Below are 23,272 nucleotides of genomic sequence, written 5' to 3' on the forward strand. Positions count from 1 at the left end.
TCTGAAGAACTATGGATGGAGTTTTGTAACATCGTATAGGATATGGTGACCAAAACCATCCCCAAGAAAAAGAAATGCAAGACGGCAAAATGGTTGTATGAGGAGGCCTTACAAATAGCTGAGGAAAGAAGAGAAGCAAAAGGCAAAGGAGATAGAGAAAGAAAGATATACCCATCTGAATGCAGAGTTCCAGAGAATAGCAAGGAGAGATAAGAAAGACTTAAGTAAAGAATACAAAGAAATAGAGGGAAACAATAAAATGGGAAAGACTAGAGATCTCTACAGGAAAATCGGAGATATCAAGGGAACATTTCATGCAAAGATGGGCACAATAAAGAACAGAGACAGCTAGGACCTAACAGAAGCAGAAGAGATTACGAAGAGGTGGAAAGAATACACAGAACTGTACAAAAAAAGGTCTTAATGGCTCAGATAACCATGATGTTACTCAACTAGAGCCACATATACTGGAGTGTGACGTCAAGTGGGCCTTAGGAAGCATTACTACGAACAAATTTAGTGGACGTGATGGAATTCCAGTTGAGCTATTTCAAATCCTAAAAGATGATACTTTTAAAGAGCTGCACTCAATATGCCAGCAAATTTGGAAAACTCAGCAGTGGGCATAGGACTGAAAAAGGTCAGTTTTCATTCCAATCCCAAAGAAAGGTAATGCCAAAGAATGTTCAAATTACCATACAATTGTGCTCATTTCACATGCTAGGAAGATTATGCTCAAAATCCTTCAAGCTAGGTTTCAACAGTACATGAACCAAGAACTTGCAGATGTACAAGCTGGATTTAGAAAAGCAGAGTAACCAGAGATCAAATTGTCAACATCTGTTGGATTGTAGAAAAAGCAAGGGAATTAAAAAAAAAAAATCTACTTCTCCTTCACTGACTATGTTAAACTTTTGACTGTGTGGATCACAACAAACTATGGAAAATTCTTAAAGAGCTGGGAATACCAGACCACCTTACCTGTCTCCTGAGAAACCTGTATGTAGGACAAGAAGCAACAGTTAGAACCAGACATGGAAAAACAAACTGGTTCCTAATTGGGAAAGGCTTCCCCATTAGGTTCCTAATTATTTCAAGGCTGTATGTTGTTACCCTGCTTATTTAACTTACATGTAGAGTACATCATTTGAAGTATCAGCCTGGATGACTCACAAGCTGGAATCAAGATTGTGGGGGAAAATATCAAGAACCTCAGATATGCAGATGATACCAGGCTAATGGCAGAAAGTGAAGAGGAATTAAAGAGCCTCTTGATGAAGGTGAACGAGGAGAGTGAAAAAACTGGCTTAAAACTCAGCATTCAAAACATGAAGATCATGGCATCTGGTCCCATTGCTTCATGGCAAATAGATGGGGGGAAAGTGGATAGATTTTATTTTCCTGGGCTCCAAAAATCATTGCAGATGGTGACTGAAGCAACAACATTAAAAGAGGCTTGCTCCTTGGAAGAAAATCTGTGACAAAGCTCGATAGCACATTAAAAAGCAGAGACATCACTTTGCTGACAAAGGTCTGTATTAGTCAAAGCTATGGTTTTCCCAGTAGTCATGTATGGATGTGAAAGCTGGACCATAAAAAGGGCTGAGTGTGGAATAACTGATGTTTTCAAATTTTGGTGCTGGGAAAGACTCTTGAGAGTCCCTTGAACTGCAAGGAGACCAAACCAGTCAATCCTAAAGGAAATCAACCCTGAATATTCATTGGAAGGACTGATGCTGAAGTTGAAGCTCCAATACTTTGGCCATGTGATGTGAAGAGCCAACTCATTGGAAAAGCCCCTGATACTGGGAAAGATTGAGGGCAGGAAGAGAAGGCGGCAACAGATGATGAGATGGTTGGATGGCATTATCGACTCATTGGACATGAGTCTGGGCAAACTCTGGGAGACGGTGAAGGACAGGGAAGCCTGGCGTGCTGCAGTCCATGTGCGTGTGTGCTAAGTAGCTTCAGTCGTGTCCGACTCTTTGTGACCCCATGGACTGTGGGCTGCCAGGCTCCTCTGTCCATGGGCTTCTCCAGGCAAGAATACTGGAGTGGGTTACCATTCCCTTCTCCAGGGGATCTTCCTGACCCAGGCATTGAACCGGCGTCTCTTACGTCTCCTGCATTGGTAGGAGGGTTCTTTATAACTAGTGCTGCCTGGGAAGCCCAGTCCATGGGGTCGCAAAGAGTTAGACGTGACAGAGCGACAACAAAGTTGTATTTAACAGCTGGAATGCACAATTCCAGAAAATTCAGCAATTTTCTCTTATGAGCTAGTATGAGGCTTCAGCATTCTATGGCACCAAACTGTCTCAGTGTTTTTCTGTGATTATGGGAAAAGTGTGGTTTGTTCATGTATTTTTTACTTTTATTATTTTTTAAGTGGTAGAAAAAGAAATGTTTCAAAAACTGAATGAGTACTTTCAAAAAAGAATTTAATTAAAAAATAATACCTCCTCAGAAATTTTGGCCCTTGTCTCTCCACCTTCAGTTGAGGACAGTGTCAGCTGGCTTCCCAAACCCCAGACACAACCTCGTCCAGCAGATCTATGCAAATGCACGTCAGATTATGATCCCTAAAATATAACTGGTTGTGTCACTCCTTTCCCAAAATCTGAAGTCACATCAAGTACACATTCTCAGGCAGGATTTGAGCTCTGTTTTCTTTCCAAATGCTTTCCATTCCTCCTGCTCTTGTTAGGGGTTTTCAAAACCTTCTGCGTAGCCTGTGTTCCACAGGTGTGTGCATCCCTGCATGCAGCTGAGGGGGCCTCTGGAGAGGACACGATTTGGGGCTCCAGCCCCGCTTCTATTACAGCAGCTGTGATCATATTTCATGTATTTCAGGTGACATTTCATTTGGGGAAAAAAGCATTCTGCTGCCAAAAGTTAAACATTTGAAACGAACCATTTTAGTCCCACAGCGTGGCTCATCCCAGTCAAGCACTCTCAAATCTGTATGTTTCCTTTGGGCGTCTCATTTGTTCATTTACTTCAACCAATGATTTATTGAGAACTCCATATGTGCCAGGCACTGGGCATAAAGCAGTGGATAAGACAGACTGTCTCTCCTTAGGGAGCTTACAGTTTGGAAGAGTGATGATAGACATTTGAAGAAATTCAGAAACAATGCCTTCCTTTCCCCTTCAGTCTTCCTTTGAGATTTATCTCAGAGGCCACAGATTTTTCAAAATCTTTTGATCTGCCTTTCCTACTGACAGACGAACTCCCTTCTCCATGTAAACTTCTGTAAACAACAAAGATGTTTGTTGTTTTTTTCTGTCCAGCATCCATTCTTTCACTTTCTGGTGGTAGGACCTGTAACAGGTTTTCTGAAACTATGTCTCCCTCCCCTCTCTCCCAGCTTATTGGGTTCCATTTGGTTTCCAGGACTGGGAAGTGACCTAGGCCTGGCCAACTGACACATGGAATCCTATTTGGCCATAGCGATTGGTTCAGGTTTGGCCACCCCTCTGCCTATAAAAATCGGTTTGAGAAGGATAAACGATCTGAAATGCCCCATAGTGAATCCCAGACACAGTGAATCTTGAAGCACAGGAGCTTCAAGAAACAGAGTCTCTCTTTTCTGCTGCATTTAAGCCTGAAAGTACACAGACCCAGAATTTTTGACAACCATTTTATAATGCTGTGGAGAATGAAGCCCTTGGAGAGGAAAGTAGATCCAGATGAAGGAGAAAGACAGGATCCTTGTGGGCACTGACTACCTGGATCAAGCCACGACTAAAGCCTGAGCCCTGGATATCATCAGTCCTTAAGCCATAAATTTCCCCTTTTGCCGAAGTAAATTTAAGTCAGGTTTTCTAAAAGAATGTTGAGTAATTTTTCATAGCCCAGCAGTTCTAACCTGGGCTCTCTAAAGCTATAGCCTGGTATTTCTCTGGCTCTAGCTTTGAAGGAACCATTCTCTCTCTCTGTCTCTCTTGTTCTCCCCAGTAAATTCCTAAGTCCCAGGAATTCCTCATCTGTGGTCAGCAAATTAATCCTCTGCCATTTCCTTCTGTCCCACAGAGCTGGGGGTGGTGGTGAGGGGCCCCTTTTTCTGCAGAAGCTGAGAATCCTAACCCTGTCTCAGCTACCCAGCAAAGCAGCAGAGAGCCCATCTTAGGTAACAGATATCCTCACCCTCTAAGGCAGTCAAGGTCTGGGTCCAGGGACCTGAAGGTCGCTGGTGCCCCATCCAAGGGCACAAAGGCGCTGCATCCTACCCTTTTTCTTCATAGCTCCGCTTAGGCGGCGCTTGTCTCGTGCCAGGCACTCATGCTCGTCGTATGTAATCCTCATAACGACCTGAGGAGTGCGGTAATTACTGTATCCTCACTGCACAAGTGAGAAAGCTGAAGCTCAAGAAGTTCTCTGACAGTCAGGGATCCACGGTTAGGAACGAAGAGAGCAGAGTTACCAGGCATGCTTAAGCACTGCTCGGTGAACTGTGGCCACTAGGGACGGAGGGGAGCTTAAAGTGAGGAGGGGGACGAAGAAGGGACTTTTGGGGCCGTAGGAAGTTGAAACCCTGAGAAGCTGCTCCGGGGTGAGACTGGGCGCAGTCCCAGGGCCGCGCGGTGTGACTCGCGGTGTGACTCGCGGTGATCCCTGGGCCTCGGGGTTTTCCGCGCGCAGGTAGTCCGGCTCGCCGAGGGGGCTCAGCCTTTGGGGCGGGGCATCTCTAGGCCCGCCCCTCGCCCAGGTGTGGCGCCCGCAACCCCCGCCGCGAGGGGCGGCGAACCCCCTCAGTGCTCCCGAGGTGTAGGCCTGCTTGGAGCCCGGGACTGGCCCGGCGGCCCGGGCCTTTGGCGGGGGCGGGGGCACGGGGGGTGGAGGGAGAGAGTGCCGCGCCCTGCCCGGCCCAGGTGTCGTCTCCGGAGGAGGAGTTTGGGAATCCGGCTGCGGGAGATTCCCAGCCGGACTAGCTGAAGGGCAACGAGGGAAAGAAGCCTAAGGGACAAGGCAGAGCCGGGCGGTGCGGGGAGTGCAGAAGGGAGGCAAAGCCGCGGGACCGCCAGCATGTTCTCCCGAAACCACCGGAGCCGGGTCACCGTGGCCAGGGGCTCTGCCCTGGAGATGGAGTTCAAACGCGGCCGCTTCCGACTCAGCCTCTTAAGCGACCCGCCGGAGGTGAGAGACCCGCGTCCCTGCCTTCCCCTCCCCCGGCTCCCGCAGTTCGGGCCGCCCGGGCCTCCCGCCCCGCCCGCGCGCACCAAGGGGCGGAGACGCGGTGGGTCGGGTACAGACCAGAGGTTGTTGACTTGAAAAGTCAGGCGCGGACCGTCTGCACGTTAGTCCAACCGTGTCACCCCAGACATTCTCTGGCCCAGTGGGATGATTTGCCTCCGCCTGGAAAAACTTCAGTTTAAGGAGCCCTAGGCTCGATTCCTAAGATGCGCCTTACGGCAGCACTTCGGGGTATCCTGGAGATGTGCAACTAGCCGGGCTCTAACCAGACTCCTGGCCTGGGTGCCCGCTCCTTCCCTGGCCTCCAGCCGCATCCCACAGCCCGTCTCTACCGTCTGGGACAGCCTCCGTCGTCCGTCCTGACTTCTCGGCCTCCTTCGCTGAAACTCTACGCAACTGCTCCTCTGTGGCTGGGGGAATCGGAAATGAGGGGTTCCCAATTAACGATTTGGGATTATTTCCCACACTCAAGCTTTCAGCCTCCTTTTCTGTGGCCTAAGAGGAGTACAGCCTCTACAGTTCCCTCCCTGGCCCACTACTTTGCCCAGGTCTGAGCCCTACTTGTAATTCCTTAAAGAGGCTCAGGAGAGGCTGAAAGATGTGGGGGCCGAGCCAGGACTGAGAGGGCCAGTAGCGACAGGAGAGGCTGTCCCCCAGGTCAGTTCTCCTTCGCTGCTGGTCCTGGAAAGGGTTAAGTGAGGGGGCCTTCCTCACTCCTCCCGGATTCCAGTCCTGGCTTCTGCACTTTACCCCACAGCCTGCCCAGAACAAAGGCTCTTTCACACCCCTGTCCCACAGTCCCAGGCCTTCTCTGACTCAGAAGCTAGTGGGCCTGGGAGACAGGGCCTCTATCGAGTCCCGCATAAGCAACGCCGCGTGGGGCCAGCGTGGGGGAGTGAGGGGCGAGGCCCAGGGACCAGGAGGAGGGGCCTGTTAGCTGGAGCCGCCCCCGGGATAAGCCCGGCCTTTTGGGGGCCATCGCGGAGGAACCGGGGTGGAGCCGCTGGGCCCCGGAGCGGAGTGTGACTCCGTGGGCCTGGGGTGGAGCGGGGGCGGTGGTGGCAAAGCTGCAGCTGGCTGGGAATCGGGGCTGGTTTCCTGTCTGGAAGGGAAGGGGCCCGCAGAGGGGAGCGGGGGCAGCGCAGCCAGGCACACCCCTGCCTTTCTCCCTCCCTCTCCTCCCTTCTGCTGGAAAAGCAAGGTAATTGTGAACCCAGGGTGGGGCGGGCTGGATGAAGGTCCCAAGTTGGAAGAGGTGGCCCTGGGGGTTGGGCTGCAATTACCCCTCTGTCCCACTTCCTAGGCTCACTCAATCAAGTCCCCACCTCTATCCCTCTTCTTCCTCAAACTAAGCCCGAACCCTTTCAGAAAGCAACCTCCTGACAATCCCCACGAGTCCACAGAACCTGCATGAAGTGTCCCTTCCCGGCCCCCTTCCAGTTGTGCCTGCCCCTCACACCCTACAGCACACAGATTCTCTGTCCACCAGGCCAGGGTTGTGGGCGGGGGCTGGGGAGGGGCCAGAGTCGGAATGAAAGAGCCTTTTTCTTCCACAGCTGGGAGAACAGCTGCCACCAAAGCAAGACTGGACACTCTGTGCCCAGAGCCCCTTCTGCAGCTGGCCTCCTCTCCGGGTACCCTGCTCATCCTCACCTCGCTTTCCTTTCCTCCCATGCCTGGCTCCATCAGGGCCCTGGAACAGCGGTAGGCAAGGAGACTTTGTCACAGCAGCCAGAGGGGTCTAATTGGAGCACGAGAGGGACAGGGGCTGCCTCTGCCCTCTGACCAAGAACTGCCTACCTCTTTCAAGACGAGGAGAGCAGCGGGAGAGGAATTCTGGGGCAGCGTGGGGCTTGCTTGCCACCCCTCTGAGGGGTCAGCAAGGGAAGGGGAGCCCAGGGGGCACAGAGATGCAGGACAGATTGCACATCCTGGAGGACCTGAATATGCTCTACATCCGGCAGATGGCGCTCAGCCTGGAGGTAACGCCCCCACCCCTGGAGTGCACCTCCTCCACAGCATCCCAGCTCCGGTTCTGCGGTTCTGCGCTGCCCTTTCCGGCTGGGCCTGCTCCAAGTGGGGAGAGGGATGAGGTGGTTCTGTGTGCCCTTCTTTGGGTGCTACTTGTGGACCCAGGTTCAGTTCTGCCAGTTAGAGTATTGTGCTGGCAACAGGGTCTTCACCCTTATTTCTGGAAGCTCTGTGGGTTGGTGTGGCTGTGTGTTCTGGGGCTGAGGGCCCCTTTTAGGTGTGGGAAGAAGAGAGTACACTGTGAGCGTGGTCTTCAGGAAGGAGACGGCCTTACCAGAGAAGCGGAAGAGGATTCTAGGGCAGGATATAAGGATTCTGTGGCCCTGAAGATGGCAAGGAGCTGTTTATTCATTTATTTATTCTTAATCACATTTACTGAGCACCTAATATATGCCAGCTGCTTTCTAGATCTTGGGACACCTCAGTGAACAAAACAGGAAAGGTCCACTCTAGGGGACCTAGAAACATGCAAACACATAAATAATCTCACAATGAAATTGTGATAAAAACAGGGGTATCATAAACATCAGGTAGGAGAGGCAGCATTAGATGTAGGAGTCAGGGAAGACCTTTGTGAGCTCTTTGAGCTGTGGCCAGAAGGATGAAGATATGTAAAGATGGGAGGAAGAGCTTTCCAGACAGAGGGCAGAGTAAGGACCTTAAATGAGGATGATGATATGTTTGGGGAAGAAAGAGAGCCAGTGTGGCTAAAACATACTGGTTGGGGTCAAACTGACTGGCGGGGACCAGATTATGCAGGGCTTTGAAGGCCATGACAAGTCATTTAGATTTTACTGTGTGGTATTGGCCCGTGGAGGGTTTTAAGCGTGTGGGACAACTCACCTAATGTTTTAATGTGATAGCTGTTGTGTTTGAAAGGAACAGGCTAGGTAGGGGTGGGGGTGACCACCAGCTAGGAGGTCATTACAGCCTTTGGGGAATGAACCTGATGGTGAGGAGTAAATGCTCATGGTGAAGACAGGGAGAAAAGGGTGGATTTGAAATGATGGTGGTAGATCTGACAGGGCTTGCTGATGGATTGGACGTGAGGCTGAGGCAAAGAGAGGGCTCCCGGATGATTCTCAGGTGTGTGGCTAAGCAACTGGGCAGTGTAGTCATTTACAGAGATGGGAAAGATAGAGGAAGCTGTGGCAGTGACTGCCTGAACCAGGCAGAGGGTTGCTGCTGAGGGAGGTCAGAGGCCGGACAGTAAAGAGTCTAGCTCAGAAGGGGGATTTATCGCATGTTTTTGCACCCTCAACCTGGTCCCCACTCCCTAGATAATGATAGACACATGGCACTCTTCACCAACAAATCCACGCGTGGCCTCACAATCTTTCTCAGCACAACCTTGGCATAAATTATGCAGATTGTGTCTTTCACAAGGGCATTGCATAGTGGCGAGAGTCCTGGCCTAGTTTCAGGCTGGGTGAGGAGGAAACACCTTTATCTAAGTTCTTTGCCTAGTGAGGGTCATCTTTTTCTGATGTGCAGAAAGTTGCCCAAGGTTTCCACTACCTATTGTCTTGGGTCGGCACAGGAGATAAAATCTATTTGCCATCCCTCGTCCTCTGCACTGTTCATGTTACTAGTTACATGTAGCTATTTACATTTAAATTTTAGTTAATTAAAATGAAATAAAATAATTTTCAGTTCCTTAATTACTTTAGCCATATTTCATGTGGTCCATGGCTATTGAGCATTTCCATCATTGTAGGATGATGGAATGATCTTATTGGACATGGCTGGTCTAGGTATTTAAGTATTCAAATTCTGCATCCCTCCCCCTCCAGGTAATTGTTCTTCATAGGAGCCCTGCCCAAGTTCTGGACAGAAAAGGGGGCTTAGATTTCACTTTAATCATCTCTTATTCAGCCATTGGTTGGTTGAGGGTGCTGTGTTCTTTCTCCGGGAGGCTCAGCAGTTCTCCAACCCCCAACTCATTGATGTTTCAGGGATTAGCAAGATGGGTAGTTGTCAAAGTGTAAATTCAAGGAGATTTTTCTGGAGAAGGCAACTTGAGGTGCAAGTAAGGAGGAGGTGGGAGTGCTGGGCCCAGGTACAAGTTAGATTTTCCCATTTAATCCTTAAACAGTGCTACGGAGCAGGTGGAATACCCAACTCCCACCCCCTACCCCTACCCCCACCCCCAGAGGTTAAGTTCTCACAGCTAGTTAAGTTCCTAAGCCAGGATTTGAATTTAGCCCTGGTGGAGTTTCTAAAAGGATCATAAGGCAATGAGAAGCAGAGCAGGAAGTTAGAGACAGAAGAGGGTGGGAGGAACTGGAAAGGATGTCCAGAGAGGGCCTAGTATGTGCTGGGGTTTCAGGCCATGACTCATCCTTCTTCAGCCACTTGGGTCCTGACCCAGTCCAGCTGACATCCAACTGAGGGCTCTTTCCCAGGAGAGCCTGGTGGAAGTACTGCTGGCTTGGGAAAAGAGGGCATATGGGTGGGGAGGAGGGGACATGGAGCTATCCCTGAGGTAGGGAGAGGGGGTGAAGGTCTGGGATCCAGATCCTGTGTCAGGATTCCCAAAATGGTCTGCCCAAAGGATGGGAGGTTTTTAGGGCATTCTCCACTGTGGGGCCGTGGGAGAGTGGATTCAGACCAGAGGGCTGTGGGGGCAGTGGCAGACAGGGTGTCTGGGCCCCTAAGCCAGCTCATCCAGGCTGGATACCATGACTTCTCTGCAGCCCTTTATACCAATGTATTCCAATGTATATACCATCCTCCCTCTGGCAAGCTCCCAGGCCAATAGTCACCTTGGAGAGCACTTGTAACGTGGAGGGGTCTCCTGGTCTCTGGCAGTTCTAGACCCTGGAGCCCTTTCCAGGGTGAGGACAGTGCTCCTGGAGGTACTGTCCCTCTGCCACTAGATCTCTCTGGTTAACGCTGCCGCTGGAGCCTAATGGGGCCAGGTGGACAGAGGGAGCAAGGGGCTGCCTGCAGCTCACTCTCGCGACAGCTGGGAGCTGATATCATCGGCGCTCACTGCAGGCGTGGCGGCTCCCCAGGGTACCTGGTCTTGAGGTTCCCCTGAGGACCAGCCATACTGCCTGCATCGTGCTGCATGTGCAATGGACAGGGCTAGGGAAGAATCCGTGAGTGCTGGGGCTGGGACCAAAAGGCAAGTCAGGAGGGGGCTGAGGCTGTTGCGCAGCCCTACCCCCCTCACTTGTTTGAGGTATATGTGGTAGAAGCTGGATGCAGAATGAGATGGGGGTGGGCAGGCAACAAACCTTAGCAGAGATGGGATCCTGGTGCAGGCAGGCATGGTGGAGGTGGGGACAGCTGTGTAGCCTGAGAGGGCTTTCTGGTGGAGGCGGCACTGTACATGTTGGCCTATTTAAAGAGTCAGGAAGGGAAACGTGGATAGTGAGGGTGATGAGATGAGGTGAGAGGTGATGAGAGTCTGGCCTAGCCCAAGTAGGGAAGGAAGAATCAGCAGGTAGGTCAGACAAGGCAATTCCTGCACGCAGTAATTTAGGGTGTTCAGTCTTGGAGACTTGAAGGCTAGAGTCATCAGGGACAGAAGCAAGGGCACAGAGTGTGAAAGAGAGCTGGTGTGAGGGAGAAGACAGGTTTTGATGTTGGGCAGTCACATTCACCCTCCTCTTCCAACACTATGACTCCACTTGGCTTGCTTCTGATTTGTATACACTGTAATAGGGTTAGTCTTCCAGTTGCTCTCTGAAGCCTTCCCCATCACCTCAGCCAGAGACAAATAGGGCCTGTTTCCTGAGTGCATTTGTGCCATGACCTGGCACTTACAGAGCAGCCATTAATGTCTGCATCCCTCACCTCCCAGCTGGATTTCAAATGTGAAGCCTTTGACAGCACAGGGATGCTCTAGTGTTATTACTGAGTGAATGTTACTGGGGCTGAGGTAGCATCATTAAAATAAGTACACACTACTTCCTCCCAGCCCCCACCTCCTTCCAGGTACACCATATGTTGGGCATTTTGCTAAGTGCCTGCTCAGCAACTCGCTCTTGACCTTCTGTTTCACCTGCCTTCCTGTCTGTCTTCACCTCCCATACTCAGAAGGCCAGCAGGTGGCAGGCTCCAAAATCTGGGGTGTGTACTGCATTCTGTACAGCATGGGTGAACACTGTAGGTAGTATGCTTCTCCACTGACCCCTTACCAACTAGATGTCCTCTCTCATCACTTGAGTCTTTGGGGTAAGCCAGGATCTACCATCTGTGGCCATTCCCTTTAGGTAGTGGTTCTCAGCCTGGGCTGCACCTCAAGGTCACTTGGGGAATTCTCCCAAAAATGCACATGCCCCACCTGTTAAGAGATTCTTATTCTGCTAATCTGAGGTGGGGCCTGGTGACCTTTTTTTAAAAAATCAGAAGATTTAATTTTTTTAAAAGGTAACACAATTTCCAATAGTACGGTAGATTTATAAACTATCATAAGTTGACTTTCCATTCCTGGCTCCCAGCCCCACAACCACTACTGTTTTATGTGTATCTGTGGATATGGATATGCATATATAAATATTGTGCCCAAATAGAAGCATGCTGTAATACTGTTCTACTATCGTTTCTCACTTCATATATTTTGAATAGTTTCATTTTTGCATACATGTCTACCTTAATGTCTGCAATATTCCATATTCTGTGGTATAGATGTACTATAACTTATTCAACCAATGCCCTATTGAAGGACTTTTAATCTTGGTGTTTTAAATTGATGCTGCAATGAATATGGCTCTGCCCACAAGTGTCACTATATTTGTAGAATAAAATCCTAGATGGTGCATAGCTGGAGAAAAGGATGTGAATTTGTAGTTTTTACAGATTTTTCCAAATTGTGCTCCAAAGAGGCTGAAAAAATTTATACTCCTGAAGGGCATCTGTATTTTTACAAAGCTTCTCTGGTTATTCCTGGGCAGTTGAAGTTGAGACTCAGTCCCTGCCCTTTAGTTGCCTGAAACCTAAGTTCATCAGTTTCTTGTTGACCACAGCCCACTTAGGGACTGAAAGGTGCATCAGCCTGTCCCCAGTTGATATTTCCTTCTCTTTCTTATCCCCACTCTGGCTAGGACACAGAGTTGCAAAGAAAGTTAGACCATGAGATCCGGATGAGGGAAGGGGCCTGCAAGCTGCTGGCGGCCTGCTCCCAGCGAGAGCAGGCTCTGGAGGCCACCAAGAGCCTGCTGGTGTGCAACAGCCGCATCCTCAACTACATGGGCGAGCTGCAGCGGCGCAAGGAGGCACAGGTGCTGAAGAAGACAGGCCGGCGGTAAGCAAGGGGAGGCGAGGCTTTATGGGGATAGTGGTGCTCTGGATATATATATGGAGCATGGAGCATGGAGCACCTCGAAGACGACTTCCTGATGAAGACTTCCCAGGGACCTAGAAGACACCTTGATGTTTATCACCACAGTGTGCTGCCCAGAGGCACACTAGTGAGTTGCTAGGGCCCAGTAAAGCCCGTGTGTCTGGTGAAAGGCTGCTAGTCTGAGGATAGTAATGCAGGAGTGCTAATTTGCTAAGCCGTGCCTGTGATCTGACAAGCCTGTTTGTCTGGCTTCTGGAAAGCTAATTTTCTCAAAGCCAGTTCACCAAATGGTCAATTTGCTAAATGACCAATTAGTCATTTACTGTAACAGACAGTAGCTATTGTACTTGGGGTTTGCCTCATTTGAGGCAGAAATTGGGAGAAATAATAATAAAAATAATTTAAGTAAAAGCCTGCTGCTGCTGCTGCTAAGTCGCTTCAGTCATGTCCAACTCTGTGCGACCCCATAGATGGCAGCCCACCAGGCTCCCCCATCCCTGGGATTCTCCAGGCGAGAACACTGGAGTGGGTTGCCATTTCCTTCTCCAATGCATGAAAGTGAAAAATGAAAGTGAAGTCACTCAGTCGTGTCCGAGTCTATCGACCCCATGGACTGCAGCCTACCAGGCTCCTCCATCCATGGGATTTTTCAGGCAAGAGTACTGGAGTAGGGTGCCATTGCCTTCTCCGAAGTAAAAGCCTACCCATTCATATAAATTAGACTGTGTACTAAAAGGACTCAATCTGACAAAACTGTAGTGAAATGGTTGAGGTGATACTCTGGTAAAACTAAAATGTGGGAGAAAATATTTGGCAAATTGATCAATTCTGAGAACTGACCATTTTTTTGTAAATTGGTCACTTGGAAAATTGGCTTCTGGCAAAGTAACCTGTTTGACCCCACAAGGCTGAGTGGGGAGAAGGTCCAGGCCCCTCGCAGGCATAGTGTCCATTCCAGCTCACACACAAGGAGGTTGCCAGGAGGCCTCTAGAGTTCACCCATGAAGACACCAGGGCAAGGCAGGAACCCCTCAACGGCTGCTCCATAAAGTTAAAGGAAGAGCAAGCAGGCATAGGGACAGCTTCTACTTTGAGTCTGCTGTCTTTTAAGAGGTGGCCGTTGACAAGCTCTGCCTTGCCCAAGTCCTCACACATCCCATACAGTGTGATCTGTGGCACACCGTAAGTCCCTGGCAGCTGAACACGTTGCCATCAGTGCCACATCATTTAGTTTAAGGCTGTTCCAAGTCTCTAGTTTCATCATGACGAATTATAAATTAGTATGGAGAAGCTGGCCACCACCTTAGGAAAGGGACACATGCTCAGTGAGTTCTAATGTTAGGCAGGGAGGGGAGGAAGACCGGATGTCCCTCCCACAGTGGAGGAACTGGGGAACTTGGGGCACTGGGAAGGTTTAGCCAATCTAGCCAGAAGGTTAGAGGGGAAATCAAAGCTGGGGGGGGGGGTGGAAGATGGAGAGAGATTTGTGATAAATGGGATACAAATGTCCCCTATTTGGGTTCTTGATTTTCTGACTGAGTACCCTCCTTTATTGAAGTGATGAGATGGCGGAGACAAGTACCCTCCTTTGTTGTTAAAAAGAAAGCCTGCACACTCCTCCAAGCCTGAGGAGAATCCTTGAAAGGGAGTCTCTCTGTGGGCAACCTGTCTCCTCAAGCCCCACTTCTTCCTGGCAGGAGTCTAGGGAGGTGGTCAGGAAGGGTGCTTGCTGGGGGTGGCCTGAGCTTGTACTGTGTGTGTGAGCTAAGTGCCTCTAGTATTCCCAAGCCCAACAACCTCCTGGGTTCAAAGGACAACTCTCCCTAACAGTCCTTCAGCTCTGCCAATGTCAGCCTGGCAGGGATCTGGCAGCTGAGCCCTGGGCCGGGGGGGTCCTAGAGCCTTTGGGAACCAGAGCCAGGGGGAATAGTGTCAAGAGGCCAGGCTAGGATGTTGTGATTTGCCCACAGGCCTTCGGACAGTGGGCCACCCACTGAGCGCTCCCCCTGCCGTGGCCAGATCTGCATTTCTGGTAAGAAGCACAACTACCCCAGCTGCTGGCATTCTTTGCCCAGTGATAAGATCTCCTGTCCTGTCTTGATGTCTGTTCCTATCCCTCTGCCCCTTAGATCTTCGGATTCCACTCATGTGGAAGGACACAGAATATTTCAAGAACAAAGGCGGTGAGTTCCACACATGTGGGACAGACTTAAGGGAGTGGCCCTGAGATTGGAGGTCCCCTCGGGGGCACATCATTACCGGTTTTGCTCTCGGCCCCCAGACCTGCACCGCTGGGCTGTGTTCCTGCTGCTGCAGATAGGGGAACACATTCAGGACACAGAGATGATCCTGGTGGACAGGACCCTCACAGACATCTCCTTTCAGAACAACGTGCTCTTGTGGGTACCTCATCCCTGTGGCTCCCCACTTTTTCTGCTAGGCTCTAATCATGTAGCTGCAGAGGAGGGGAGGAAGAGAAGGAGGGAGGGAGCTGGGCCTTCCCTGTGGAGCTGTCCTGTACTTGCAGGACATCCATCCTAACCCCAGTGCCGCTCCCTGGACTGGCCCAGACTATCCTCCCCTCCTTGCTTCCTCCCATATTCCTACAGTGCTGAGGCAGGGCCAGACTTTGAACTGCGGCTGGAGCTGTATGGGGCCTGTGTGGAAGAGGAGGGGGCCCTGGCTGGAGCCCCCAAGAGGCTTGCTACCAAACTCAGCAGCTCCCTGGGCCGCTCCTCAGGGAGGCGTGTCCGAGCATCGCTGGAGACTGCTGGGGGCTCAGGCAGCAGTCCCATCTTGCTTCCCACTCCGGCTGTGGGGTAAGCACCTATTTTCCTCCCTGGCCCTCAGCTGGCCACTGGTGATCTCTAAGCTGTGTTGAGCATGCGGAGCCTATTTTCAACTGTTGCCAGGACATGCAGACAGATATGAATGAGCAGTGGTCACATACTGGGAGGCACTCTGGCCCATACCTCAGGTACTTCAAACAGCCAACTGAGAAGACCAACAGGAATGCAGGAAGAGCTAGGTTCTGGGGTCTTCACTGCTTTTGCAGCAACAGATACACCTTATGTAGATATAACAGAGTGCCCCTGGCTACAGCAGAATAGCCTGGGTGCTGTGGTGTTGCCTACAGGCACCTGGAGGCATCTAGTAGACTCACTGGGTCTCTGAGGAGCAGTTTGAGAACCTTGCAGGTAATGAACAGATTGCTTATTTTGGAGACAGATGCAGATTCAGATTCAAGTTCTACCTCCTCAGCTTTATTTTGGGGCAGACTTCTTAACCTGTTTAAGCCTCAAGCTGCCTCGTCTATGAACTAAAGAATGCCACCAACCTCAGGGCTGTTGTGGGAATACAGTGGGATAACGTATTTAAAGCACAGGCCCCAGCACTTAGCGGGAGTACAGTATATGTCTGTTTCATCCCCTGTGGGGGAGGCAAGCTAGCTTTCTGTGGGGCAGCCTAAACAGGGGGGCAGACCTGCTCAGCTCTTACTGCTCTTGCCACCCAGCATGCCCCTCACTTGGCTGCTGCCCACTTCTCTGTCCTGCAGTGGTCCTCGTTACCACCTCTTGGCTCATACCACGCTCACCCTAGCAGCTGTGCAAGATGGGTTCCGCACACATGACCTCACCCTCGCCACTCCTGGTGAGTATGTATCTATGTGGGGGACGCTGGATGATGAGAAGAGGGGCTGATAGATGGTTCCTTCCCCTTCACATTTCCCACCCTCACCCTGCACTTCTCTCTCCCCCAGAGGAGAGCCCTGCCTGGCTGCCCCTTTACGGTAGCATGTGTTGCCGCCTGGTGGCTCAGCCCCTCTGCATGACTCAGCCTACTGCAAGTGGTACCCTCAGGGTGCAGGTGAGGGACCCTGAGGAGTGGAAGGGAAGTGGGAGAAGACAAAGGAGAGCCAGATCACGTAGGGATCAAAGAACCATTGAAAACGTAAGATCTGGGTGGAGGAAGGAGGGGCACGGTAAGATGAAAGGAGGGTAAGGTAGGAGGGTGGGCAGAAAGGAGTCATTTTTCTGTGGGGGGCTGGGAAGAAGGGTGTTGGGGGTGTGATTCCCCTAGGAAACCTTGAGTCATTTATGCAGCAAGCAGGGGAGCCGCGGGACTGGGTGCAAGTACACGGAGTCCTGAAAGGCACAAACCTCTTCTGTTACCGGCAACCTGAAGACACAGACACTGGGGACGAGCCGCTGTTTACTATCGCAATCAACAAGGTGATGAGTCTCTGGTGGTGAAGCCACCAGGTGCCAGGGTTCGGGAACCTCTCCATCAGGCCCTGGGAGGGCACAGAGGGCACAGAGACCTCAGAGAGATTAAAGCTAGCTTCCTGCTCCCAACAGCACCACACCCTGCTTCAGGGCCAGGGATGCTGAGGGACCGTGTTCTCCCCACCAGCATCACGGAAAACGAGTCCCTTCTACTCACCAGCCTCCGCCCCTGCCAAGTGTCACAGAGAGTTCGATTGCCAGTTTAGGACTTTTCATCCTCCTCCCATCTTTCTTCAGATTCCAGTCTGCGTCTCTTTTACCCTTTCCTGGTTTTCTCTCCCAGCCCAAGTCCAAGAACTTCTTTGTTTCCTAGCCCTTTTGCTGGCACTCCTGCCGACTTTTATAAAAGTATTGAGGGGCCTTAGTGTTCCTGTTCCTGCCTGCCTCCTCACCTTCCCTGCCTTGCTCCATCCCTCCTTTCCTGTCTCCATCTGCTCCTTTTCCTGACTAAGGATGACTTGTCTCATTCCAGTCCTTTCTTGCCATTTCTTCCCACTCTGATCAGTAGGAGCCAAGTGAGAGGGCTTGGTGAAAGCTCCACAAGTTCCTCCTTCTAAGGGTAGGGATGACCAAGCCTGCCTGATGTCACTGCTGACTTCTGTGACCAAGGTGAAGGTGGAAGCAGATCTTGGATTTCTCCTCTAGGAGACTCAAGTCCGGGCAGGGGAGCTGGACCAGGCAGCCAGCTGGCCCTTCACCCTGAGCATCAGTAACCGGTATGGGGAGGAAGAGGTAACGCACACTCTTCAGGCAGAGAGTCGGGGAGCCCTGCAGAGCTGGATGGAGGCTCTGTGGCAGCTTTTCTTTGACATGAGTAAGAGGAGGGGTCTGGATTGGGGCTTGTTATTTTTACCAAAGTAAAATTATTTGATAATTCTTGTAATTAAAAATTATATAATACAATATTAAATTATTATAATAATTCTTATAATAATACAATACTTTTTGAAATGAGCCTGTTTTCAAGAATGTGTGGAAGGGAATGTAGCAGGGGAGAAGGCAGCCCACCCCCATCAATGCTCTCCCCTCAGGTCAGTGGAAGCAGTGCTGTGATGAAATAATGAAAATTGAAACACCTGCTCCTCGGAAACCACCCCAAGTGCTGGCCAAGCAGGGGTCCCTGTACCATGAAATGGGTGAGTGAAAATGCACTGTGGGGTCCTCATGGGCAGCTGCGTTGGGGGCTTCAGGGGAACCCAGATAGTGGAGACAGAGAGAAAGCACACTGTGGGCTAAGGCAGAACTCTGGGGACCCAAGTCCCACCCAGGAGTCCTTTCCCTTCTCCAGCTCTTCTTAAAATCACCTCCACCAAAGTCCAAACAAATCCTTGTAGAACCAGACTCATTTCATGGATTTTTTTTTCCTAATTTTTTCTTTCCTGTTTCCCTTTCTGCATGTGGATTCCTGTCTGTTCCTCTGACCCTTCACTTGCCCGGCAATGCTTTAATTTTCCTCCTCTTTCTTGGTTTCTTCACCTCCTTCTGCCTACTCCCCTCTCGCTGTCCACCCACTGCCCCCATGTGCCACAGTCTGATCAGAGCCTGTGGCTCCTGGGGGCCCGTGTGAGGGGCTGCTCCTGCAGGATAATGCAGTCTCAGCAGAGATCCGGGCTCTGCTTTCCTCCTCTTACACTGACAGGTGATGCTCAGGGCTGAGTAGCTCTGGGGCCCAAGCTCTGACTCCCCTCCCCTCGATCCCTTCCTGATGCCACAGCTATTGAGCCGCTGGATGACATCGCAGCAGTGACAGACATCCTGGCCCAGCGGGAGGGCGCGAGGCTGGAGACACCCCCACCCTGGCTAGCAGTGTTTACAGACCAGCCTGCCTTGCCTGGCCCCTGCTCACCTGCTTCAGTGGCCCCAGCTCCAGCCCGGATCCATTCCTTGCCCTGGGGGAGACCCCGAACATTCTCTCTGGATGCTGTCCCCTCAGACCATTCCCCTGGGGCTTCTCGCTTGGTCGCCCCTCTCCCCCTGCAGCGATCCCCACGATCCAGAGGCCTCTGCAGCAAAGGCCCACCCCACACTTGGCTCCAGTCACCAGTGTGAGAGAGAAAGGTGCTGGCAATAGGATCTGGCCAGAAGAGGGGAAGATGTGTGTGCAGCTGGGCTCGGATTCAGCACTGTTTGCAGCAGGCTGACCAGCTTGGCCTCCCCTTCCTCTGCTGGAGTCGGGGTAGGCTGAGAAGGGGTATCAGAAGCCCCTTTAAGCTGTGGTTGCCACGGTGCTGAGGGACTTGTTCCCAGGGCTGGCTGGGACCCCGTAAACCCTTCCTGGGAGAAAACTGGAACCAACCCTGCCCTACCTCCCTGCATTAACCAGCTTTGAGAATGGCACTGAAGAGCCTTGGGAGGGAACACACCTCCCTTGTGACTTTTACATTGACCATTAAAGTTATTTAACATCACCCTTCACCTGGTTGTTGAGAACAGATTGCCTCTTGACTTGGTCAGGACCCGCCATAGCCTTTTATCCCTGGAGCTTATTCACTAGGTGTGAAGTGTGACCATGAGATTGAGTAATCAGACAAGGGCTGGGTGGAGAGGGAGTACTTTATAAATACCACAGGGCAACAGAGGGCTGCTCTTCTCTCATATGCTGCTGAATCTCAGGATCTCAGCGACGTCATAGCCAGTCACAGCAAAGGAGCTGCCTGAGGGGTCACAGAATCGGGCACCACACAGCTGGGTGTCAGGCACACACTCACCATGACAGTGTTCCACCTGGGAGAAAAGACAGCTGTTCAGGCCTGTGGCCTCATCCTCGGGCCCTCATTCCATTCCTCTTATGACACATACCTCAATGTAGCCATCCTCTGGGCTTCTGCTCAACTTCCAGATGTGTACGAAAGTGTCTTCAGCCGCAGAGAGTAGCTATTTTAAAGAAAGGCAAGGAGGACCAGTGGGAGTCAGAATGTGCTGACAGAGGGCTGGTATAGGCTGTAAAGCTCAGTCCAGGTGCCTGGGAAGGGGGCTACCCTGAGAGGCAGAGATAAGTCTGTGGAGTGCCTCTCAACATCCCAGCACCAGGAAACAAGGCTTTGCAAGGTCAGAGCTGGAGACTGACCTTGCCCACCTCAGGAGCCAGGTCCAGGGCACAGATGGCCCGGGCGTGGGCATCGATCTGGACGTGTACAGTTCCTGTACTGGCTTCATATAGACGCACTTGCCCGTTCCCGTAGCCTGCTGCTATGGTTCCCTGCCACAGCTGCACAGAAGAGCACGGGACCCTGCAAGGGTGACATCGCACTTTGATTTCCCAGACCTAAGCCCACTCCCCACCTTGAAGCTACCTCAGGAAGGCCTCAGCCCCCTTCTGCCTCACCTACCCGAATCCTGGAATCTGGGTCAGTAATTTGAATTTGGGCCCTGATCTCCAGACACACAGCAAGCCCGAGTCATCTGCTGTCACAGTGTCAGCCACGCAGTCCTGAGGGGAAAGGCAGGATTAGCCCTTTTTTCTCCCTGCTGGGTCCTGTATACAGGGCAGGAGGGGAAGGGAGGCAGTATTTGCATCTTTGTCTTTCCAGGGAAAGGGGAAGATGTGGAGCCATCACTGGCTGGAAGGGTCTCTTGGAAGCATTAAATGCTTTCGTTATATTCCTTATAGAGTCTGACTCCCTGCCCCAACCCCAGCACACACCCCGTGTGTCAGGGTATACAATTGTCCTCATTGGATGAATGATGAAACTAAGGCCACAGTGTTAGGGCCTTCTGGAGGTCTTGCACTGAGCCAGTCACAGTCATGACTGAACTCTGGGACTCTTGACAGCCCCTCAACCCAGGCAGCCAACAGAGCCCATGGGCCCAACTTTGTGCCAGGTGTAGTGTAGCATAGGAATTATAAGATACATACCCTGTTTTCAAGAGGTTTACAATCTAATCAGGGAGGTAAGAGTTGTCTTTGCAGGCAGTGTCAATTCAGGGTTCAGCTAAGGGAGACGAGTGGGGGCTGGAAGAGGGGGAGGCTTCCAGGAGAGGATAGCACTGGAGGTGGGCCTCAATAGGGTGGACTCGCCCAAGCTCAGAGAAGGAAGCCACACATGTCAGAAACCATCGGTCCCAACTCCTCCATTCACACCAGGATCGTAAAGTATGAGTGAACTATTAAGTACCAGATAAATAGAAAGTATTTCTGGACTCATCACTGGACTTGAGGTTGCTGAAACTTAGCAAAGTGCACTAATTTGCCCAAAGTCATTCAGCTGCTTAATGGCAAAGCCGAGGCTTGAACCCAGGTCCCCTGCTTTCCCAAGGTGGGGAAGGCCCTCAGATTCACTGGAACAGGTAGGGGGGATCCACTCACCTGTCCCTGGGCAGGCTCAGTGGCAATGTCTGAGATTGGTGTCTGGTGCCTTGCCAGCTCTTCACTCAGTACAATGTTGGGACCCTTCGTGGGGATGTCAAACACCAGTACCTGGCCCGACCATGTTCCTGCAGAACCAGTGCTCCACTGATGGCTTCCTGATGCTCCCAGGTCTCCAGCCACCATGTTCAGCCCTCCCTCCATCCCAGAAACCTTAGTAACAAACCCACCTCTCAATGTTCCAACAGCCCCACTCCCAACATTCACTGCCCTTTTCCTATACCATCCTGACCCTCTGAACCCCTCCATGCCTTTTTGGAGTTTCTCAGACCCTCCTTCACTCCCACCCCTCTAACACTCCACAATTTCCTCAGACCTTCAGCAGCATCCTGGTCAAAGCCCACACCCCTATACCTCAGCACTCTCCAATGCCCTGCCTTTGGCCCCCTCACCCACACAGACGTAGTGGCCACTGGCAGCAATTCCTCGGGCAAACGCAGCCTGCACTGAGTATGAGAGTGGTAAACGATTAGAAGTATTATCCCCCCTAGGCCCAGCAAACACTCCCTACCCCCAACCCAGTCCTGCAGGTACCTAGAGAGGCATCTCCAGCGTCCAGTGCATGCCAGTAGACCATGACGGAGCCATCAGACTCGTACATCTGGAAGACCAGGGCAAGGACGGGGTCATAACCCAGCTGACCTTTGCTGAGCTCTGTACCAACTACTCCACATACTCATGTTAACCTTAGCCTGTTTAATCCTCAAAATTACCCTGGGAGGGAGGCGCTACTTTTATCTCTATTTAACAGAAGACACTGAGGCTCTGAGAAGTTCACTAAATTGCCCAAGGTCACACAACTAATAGAAGGGCAGATATTGGAGGTGGCACTTAAGAATTGGAAAACAAGGAAGGTATGAAGATGAGAAATGAGGGGGCTAAGCATGAAACAGCTTGGAAATGTTTAGAAGTAAGATCGCTGGGTTGGGAAGATCCCCTGGAGGAGGAAATGGCAACCCACTCCAGTATTCTTGCCTGGAGAATCCCATGGACAGAGGAGCCTGGCCGGCTACAGACCACGGGGTCGCAGAGTCAGACACGACTGAGCGACTAAGCACAGCACACACACTAGGGGCCTTGGCGAGAAGTTAAGACTCTAGCGGGGGAGGATAGGAAGGTCCTCGTCTTACTTGTATTCCTCGATGAGAGGTGAGTACCAGCAATACTCGGAAAGGGAGGACACACCAGTGGATCTAGAGGGAGATAAATCAGAGTAAGAAGTAGGGCAGAGGACATGAGGACTCGAAAGTGTGGAAATTCAGACAGTCAGGGAAGGCCTATTCCTTCAGGTTTGGAGAGGAAGTACCGGGTTCTAGGTAGGGCGGGGTTCAGCAACACCACTCCCAACTCCACGCCTCACCTGGGTGATAAGTGGGGGGCTCACTCCAGCGCCCTCCTTAGCGTGGAGTTGGCGCTGGGCCAAGGGCACACCCTCAGGAGCAGCGCTGAGTAGCTGGGCGCTGGGTCCATGAACTACTCCAAAATGAGTGAGGTTGCGGGCGGGCAGCTGCAGCACACTGAGGTTGTTGCACAGGGCGGCCGCCGAGCCTCGAAGCGGGATGGAGCGCTCCCGGCGGAACATTCTTGGGGAGAGACGGTCGATCCCAGGCGCGCGGAAAGCAGAAGATAGCCGAGATTCCTAAGGGGGCTTGGGGGTGGAGTGGTGCTGACAGAAGGCAGTGGGAAAGCCCCCGGCGACTGGGTCGCGAGGTGAATGAACGAGGGCCTCGGGGATGATGATGGGGGTTGGTGGTCACGTGTGTGGGAAGGGTAACGCGGAGCTGGCGAGGGGAACCCTAGGGCTGAGTCATGAGGTGATGGGGGGAACCCCAGAGGAGGAATGGTGATGGCCCAGGACCCAGTGGCCCCAAAAGCCCGAGTCAAGGCAGGATGAAGCAGGGTAGCCTCTAGGCTCTTCCTCCCTCAGCCTGGCTCCCCGAAGCCCCCGGACCAGGTCAGAGTTCACACCAGCAGCTCCGAGACTCCAGAAGCGTTCGGTCTCTCCGAATCCGCCGCCACCATAGAGACGACGCACGTACGCACAGCCGTTGGGTGGGGTGAACTACCCTAACGTGCGACGCGCGGCCGGCGCGGCTGCCAGGG

At 51.8% G+C, this 23,272-nt stretch overlaps 2 protein-coding genes and 1 long non-coding RNA gene across 9 annotated transcripts in view; 1 reads left to right on the forward strand and 2 right to left on the reverse strand.

Moving 5' to 3' along the window:
- The window catches only part of RTKN (rhotekin), a 31,004-nt gene extending 11,786 nt beyond the window's left edge, over positions 1-19,218 (forward strand). The window contains exons 1-13 of one of the 6 annotated variants that reach the window (XM_027554820.1): positions 5,117-5,136; positions 6,750-7,175; positions 12,279-12,478; positions 14,488-14,549; positions 14,647-14,700; positions 14,799-14,916; positions 15,127-15,336; positions 16,074-16,168; positions 16,278-16,468; positions 16,621-16,749; positions 17,449-17,617; positions 17,835-17,939; positions 18,518-19,218. In XM_027554820.1, the coding sequence (XP_027410621.1) occupies positions 7,104-7,175; positions 12,279-12,478; positions 14,488-14,549; positions 14,647-14,700; positions 14,799-14,916; positions 15,127-15,336; positions 16,074-16,168; positions 16,278-16,468; positions 16,621-16,749; positions 17,449-17,617; positions 17,835-17,939; positions 18,518-18,852 (1,740 nt within the window). In that variant the 5' untranslated portion in view covers positions 5,117-5,136; positions 6,750-7,103 and the 3' untranslated portion in view covers positions 18,853-19,218. Of the gene's footprint in view, positions 1-4,828; positions 5,137-6,189; positions 6,395-6,749; positions 7,176-12,278; positions 12,479-14,487; positions 14,550-14,646; positions 14,701-14,798; positions 14,917-15,126; positions 15,337-16,073; positions 16,169-16,277; positions 16,469-16,620; positions 16,750-17,448; positions 17,618-17,834; positions 17,940-18,517 lie in introns of those variants that run through there. The other 5 variants (XM_027554823.1, XM_027554819.1, XM_027554818.1 and 2 more) reach the window with 5 other exon arrangements.
- LOC113901024 lies at positions 2,422-5,336 on the reverse strand. Its single transcript, XR_003513290.1, has 2 exons — positions 5,254-5,336; positions 2,422-4,311 (listed from the first exon to the last, which is right to left on the reverse strand). It is a non-coding gene; the product is annotated as an uncharacterized LOC113901024 (long non-coding RNA).
- Positions 19,219-19,338: 120 nt separating the features above from the next.
- On the reverse strand, positions 19,339-23,225 carry WDR54 (WD repeat domain 54). 2 transcript variants are annotated; one of them, XM_027554826.1, is made up of 10 exons: positions 23,138-23,225; positions 22,530-22,817; positions 22,300-22,362; positions 21,704-21,770; positions 21,562-21,615; positions 21,110-21,237; positions 20,133-20,233; positions 19,871-20,033; positions 19,603-19,677; positions 19,339-19,527 (listed from the first exon to the last, which is right to left on the reverse strand). In XM_027554826.1, exons 2-10 carry the CDS (start codon positions 22,749-22,751, stop codon positions 19,396-19,398), a joined length of 1,005 nt encoding a protein of 334 aa, XP_027410627.1. In that variant the 5' UTR covers positions 22,752-22,817; positions 23,138-23,225; the 3' UTR covers positions 19,339-19,395. The 2 variants fall into 2 exon arrangements, with proteins under 2 accessions (XP_027410627.1, XP_027410628.1); XM_027554827.1 differs by having other exon boundaries at positions 22,530-22,752; positions 23,138-23,210.
- Between the last annotated feature and the right edge of the window lie 47 nt (positions 23,226-23,272).

The sequence above is a fragment of the Bos indicus x Bos taurus genome, chromosome 11 (assembly GCF_003369695.1).
Source record: "Bos indicus x Bos taurus breed Angus x Brahman F1 hybrid chromosome 11, Bos_hybrid_MaternalHap_v2.0, whole genome shotgun sequence".
NCBI classification, from domain to species: Eukaryota; Metazoa; Chordata; class Mammalia; order Artiodactyla; family Bovidae; genus Bos; species Bos indicus x Bos taurus.

Coding starts and splice junctions, on each gene's coding strand:
- WDR54 (XM_027554826.1), bottom strand. CDS start 22,751: ATGTTCCGCCGGGAGCGCTCCATCCCGCTTCGAGGCTCGGCGGCCGCC. Junction 21,238..21,561: donor TGGCCACTACGTCTGTGTGG/GTGAGGGGGCCA, acceptor CTGGTTCTGCAG/GAACATGGTCGGGCCAGGTA. Junction 19,678..19,870: donor TGGCTCCTGAGGTGGGCAAG/GTCAGTCTCCAG, acceptor TCTTTAAAATAG/CTACTCTCTGCGGCTGAAGA.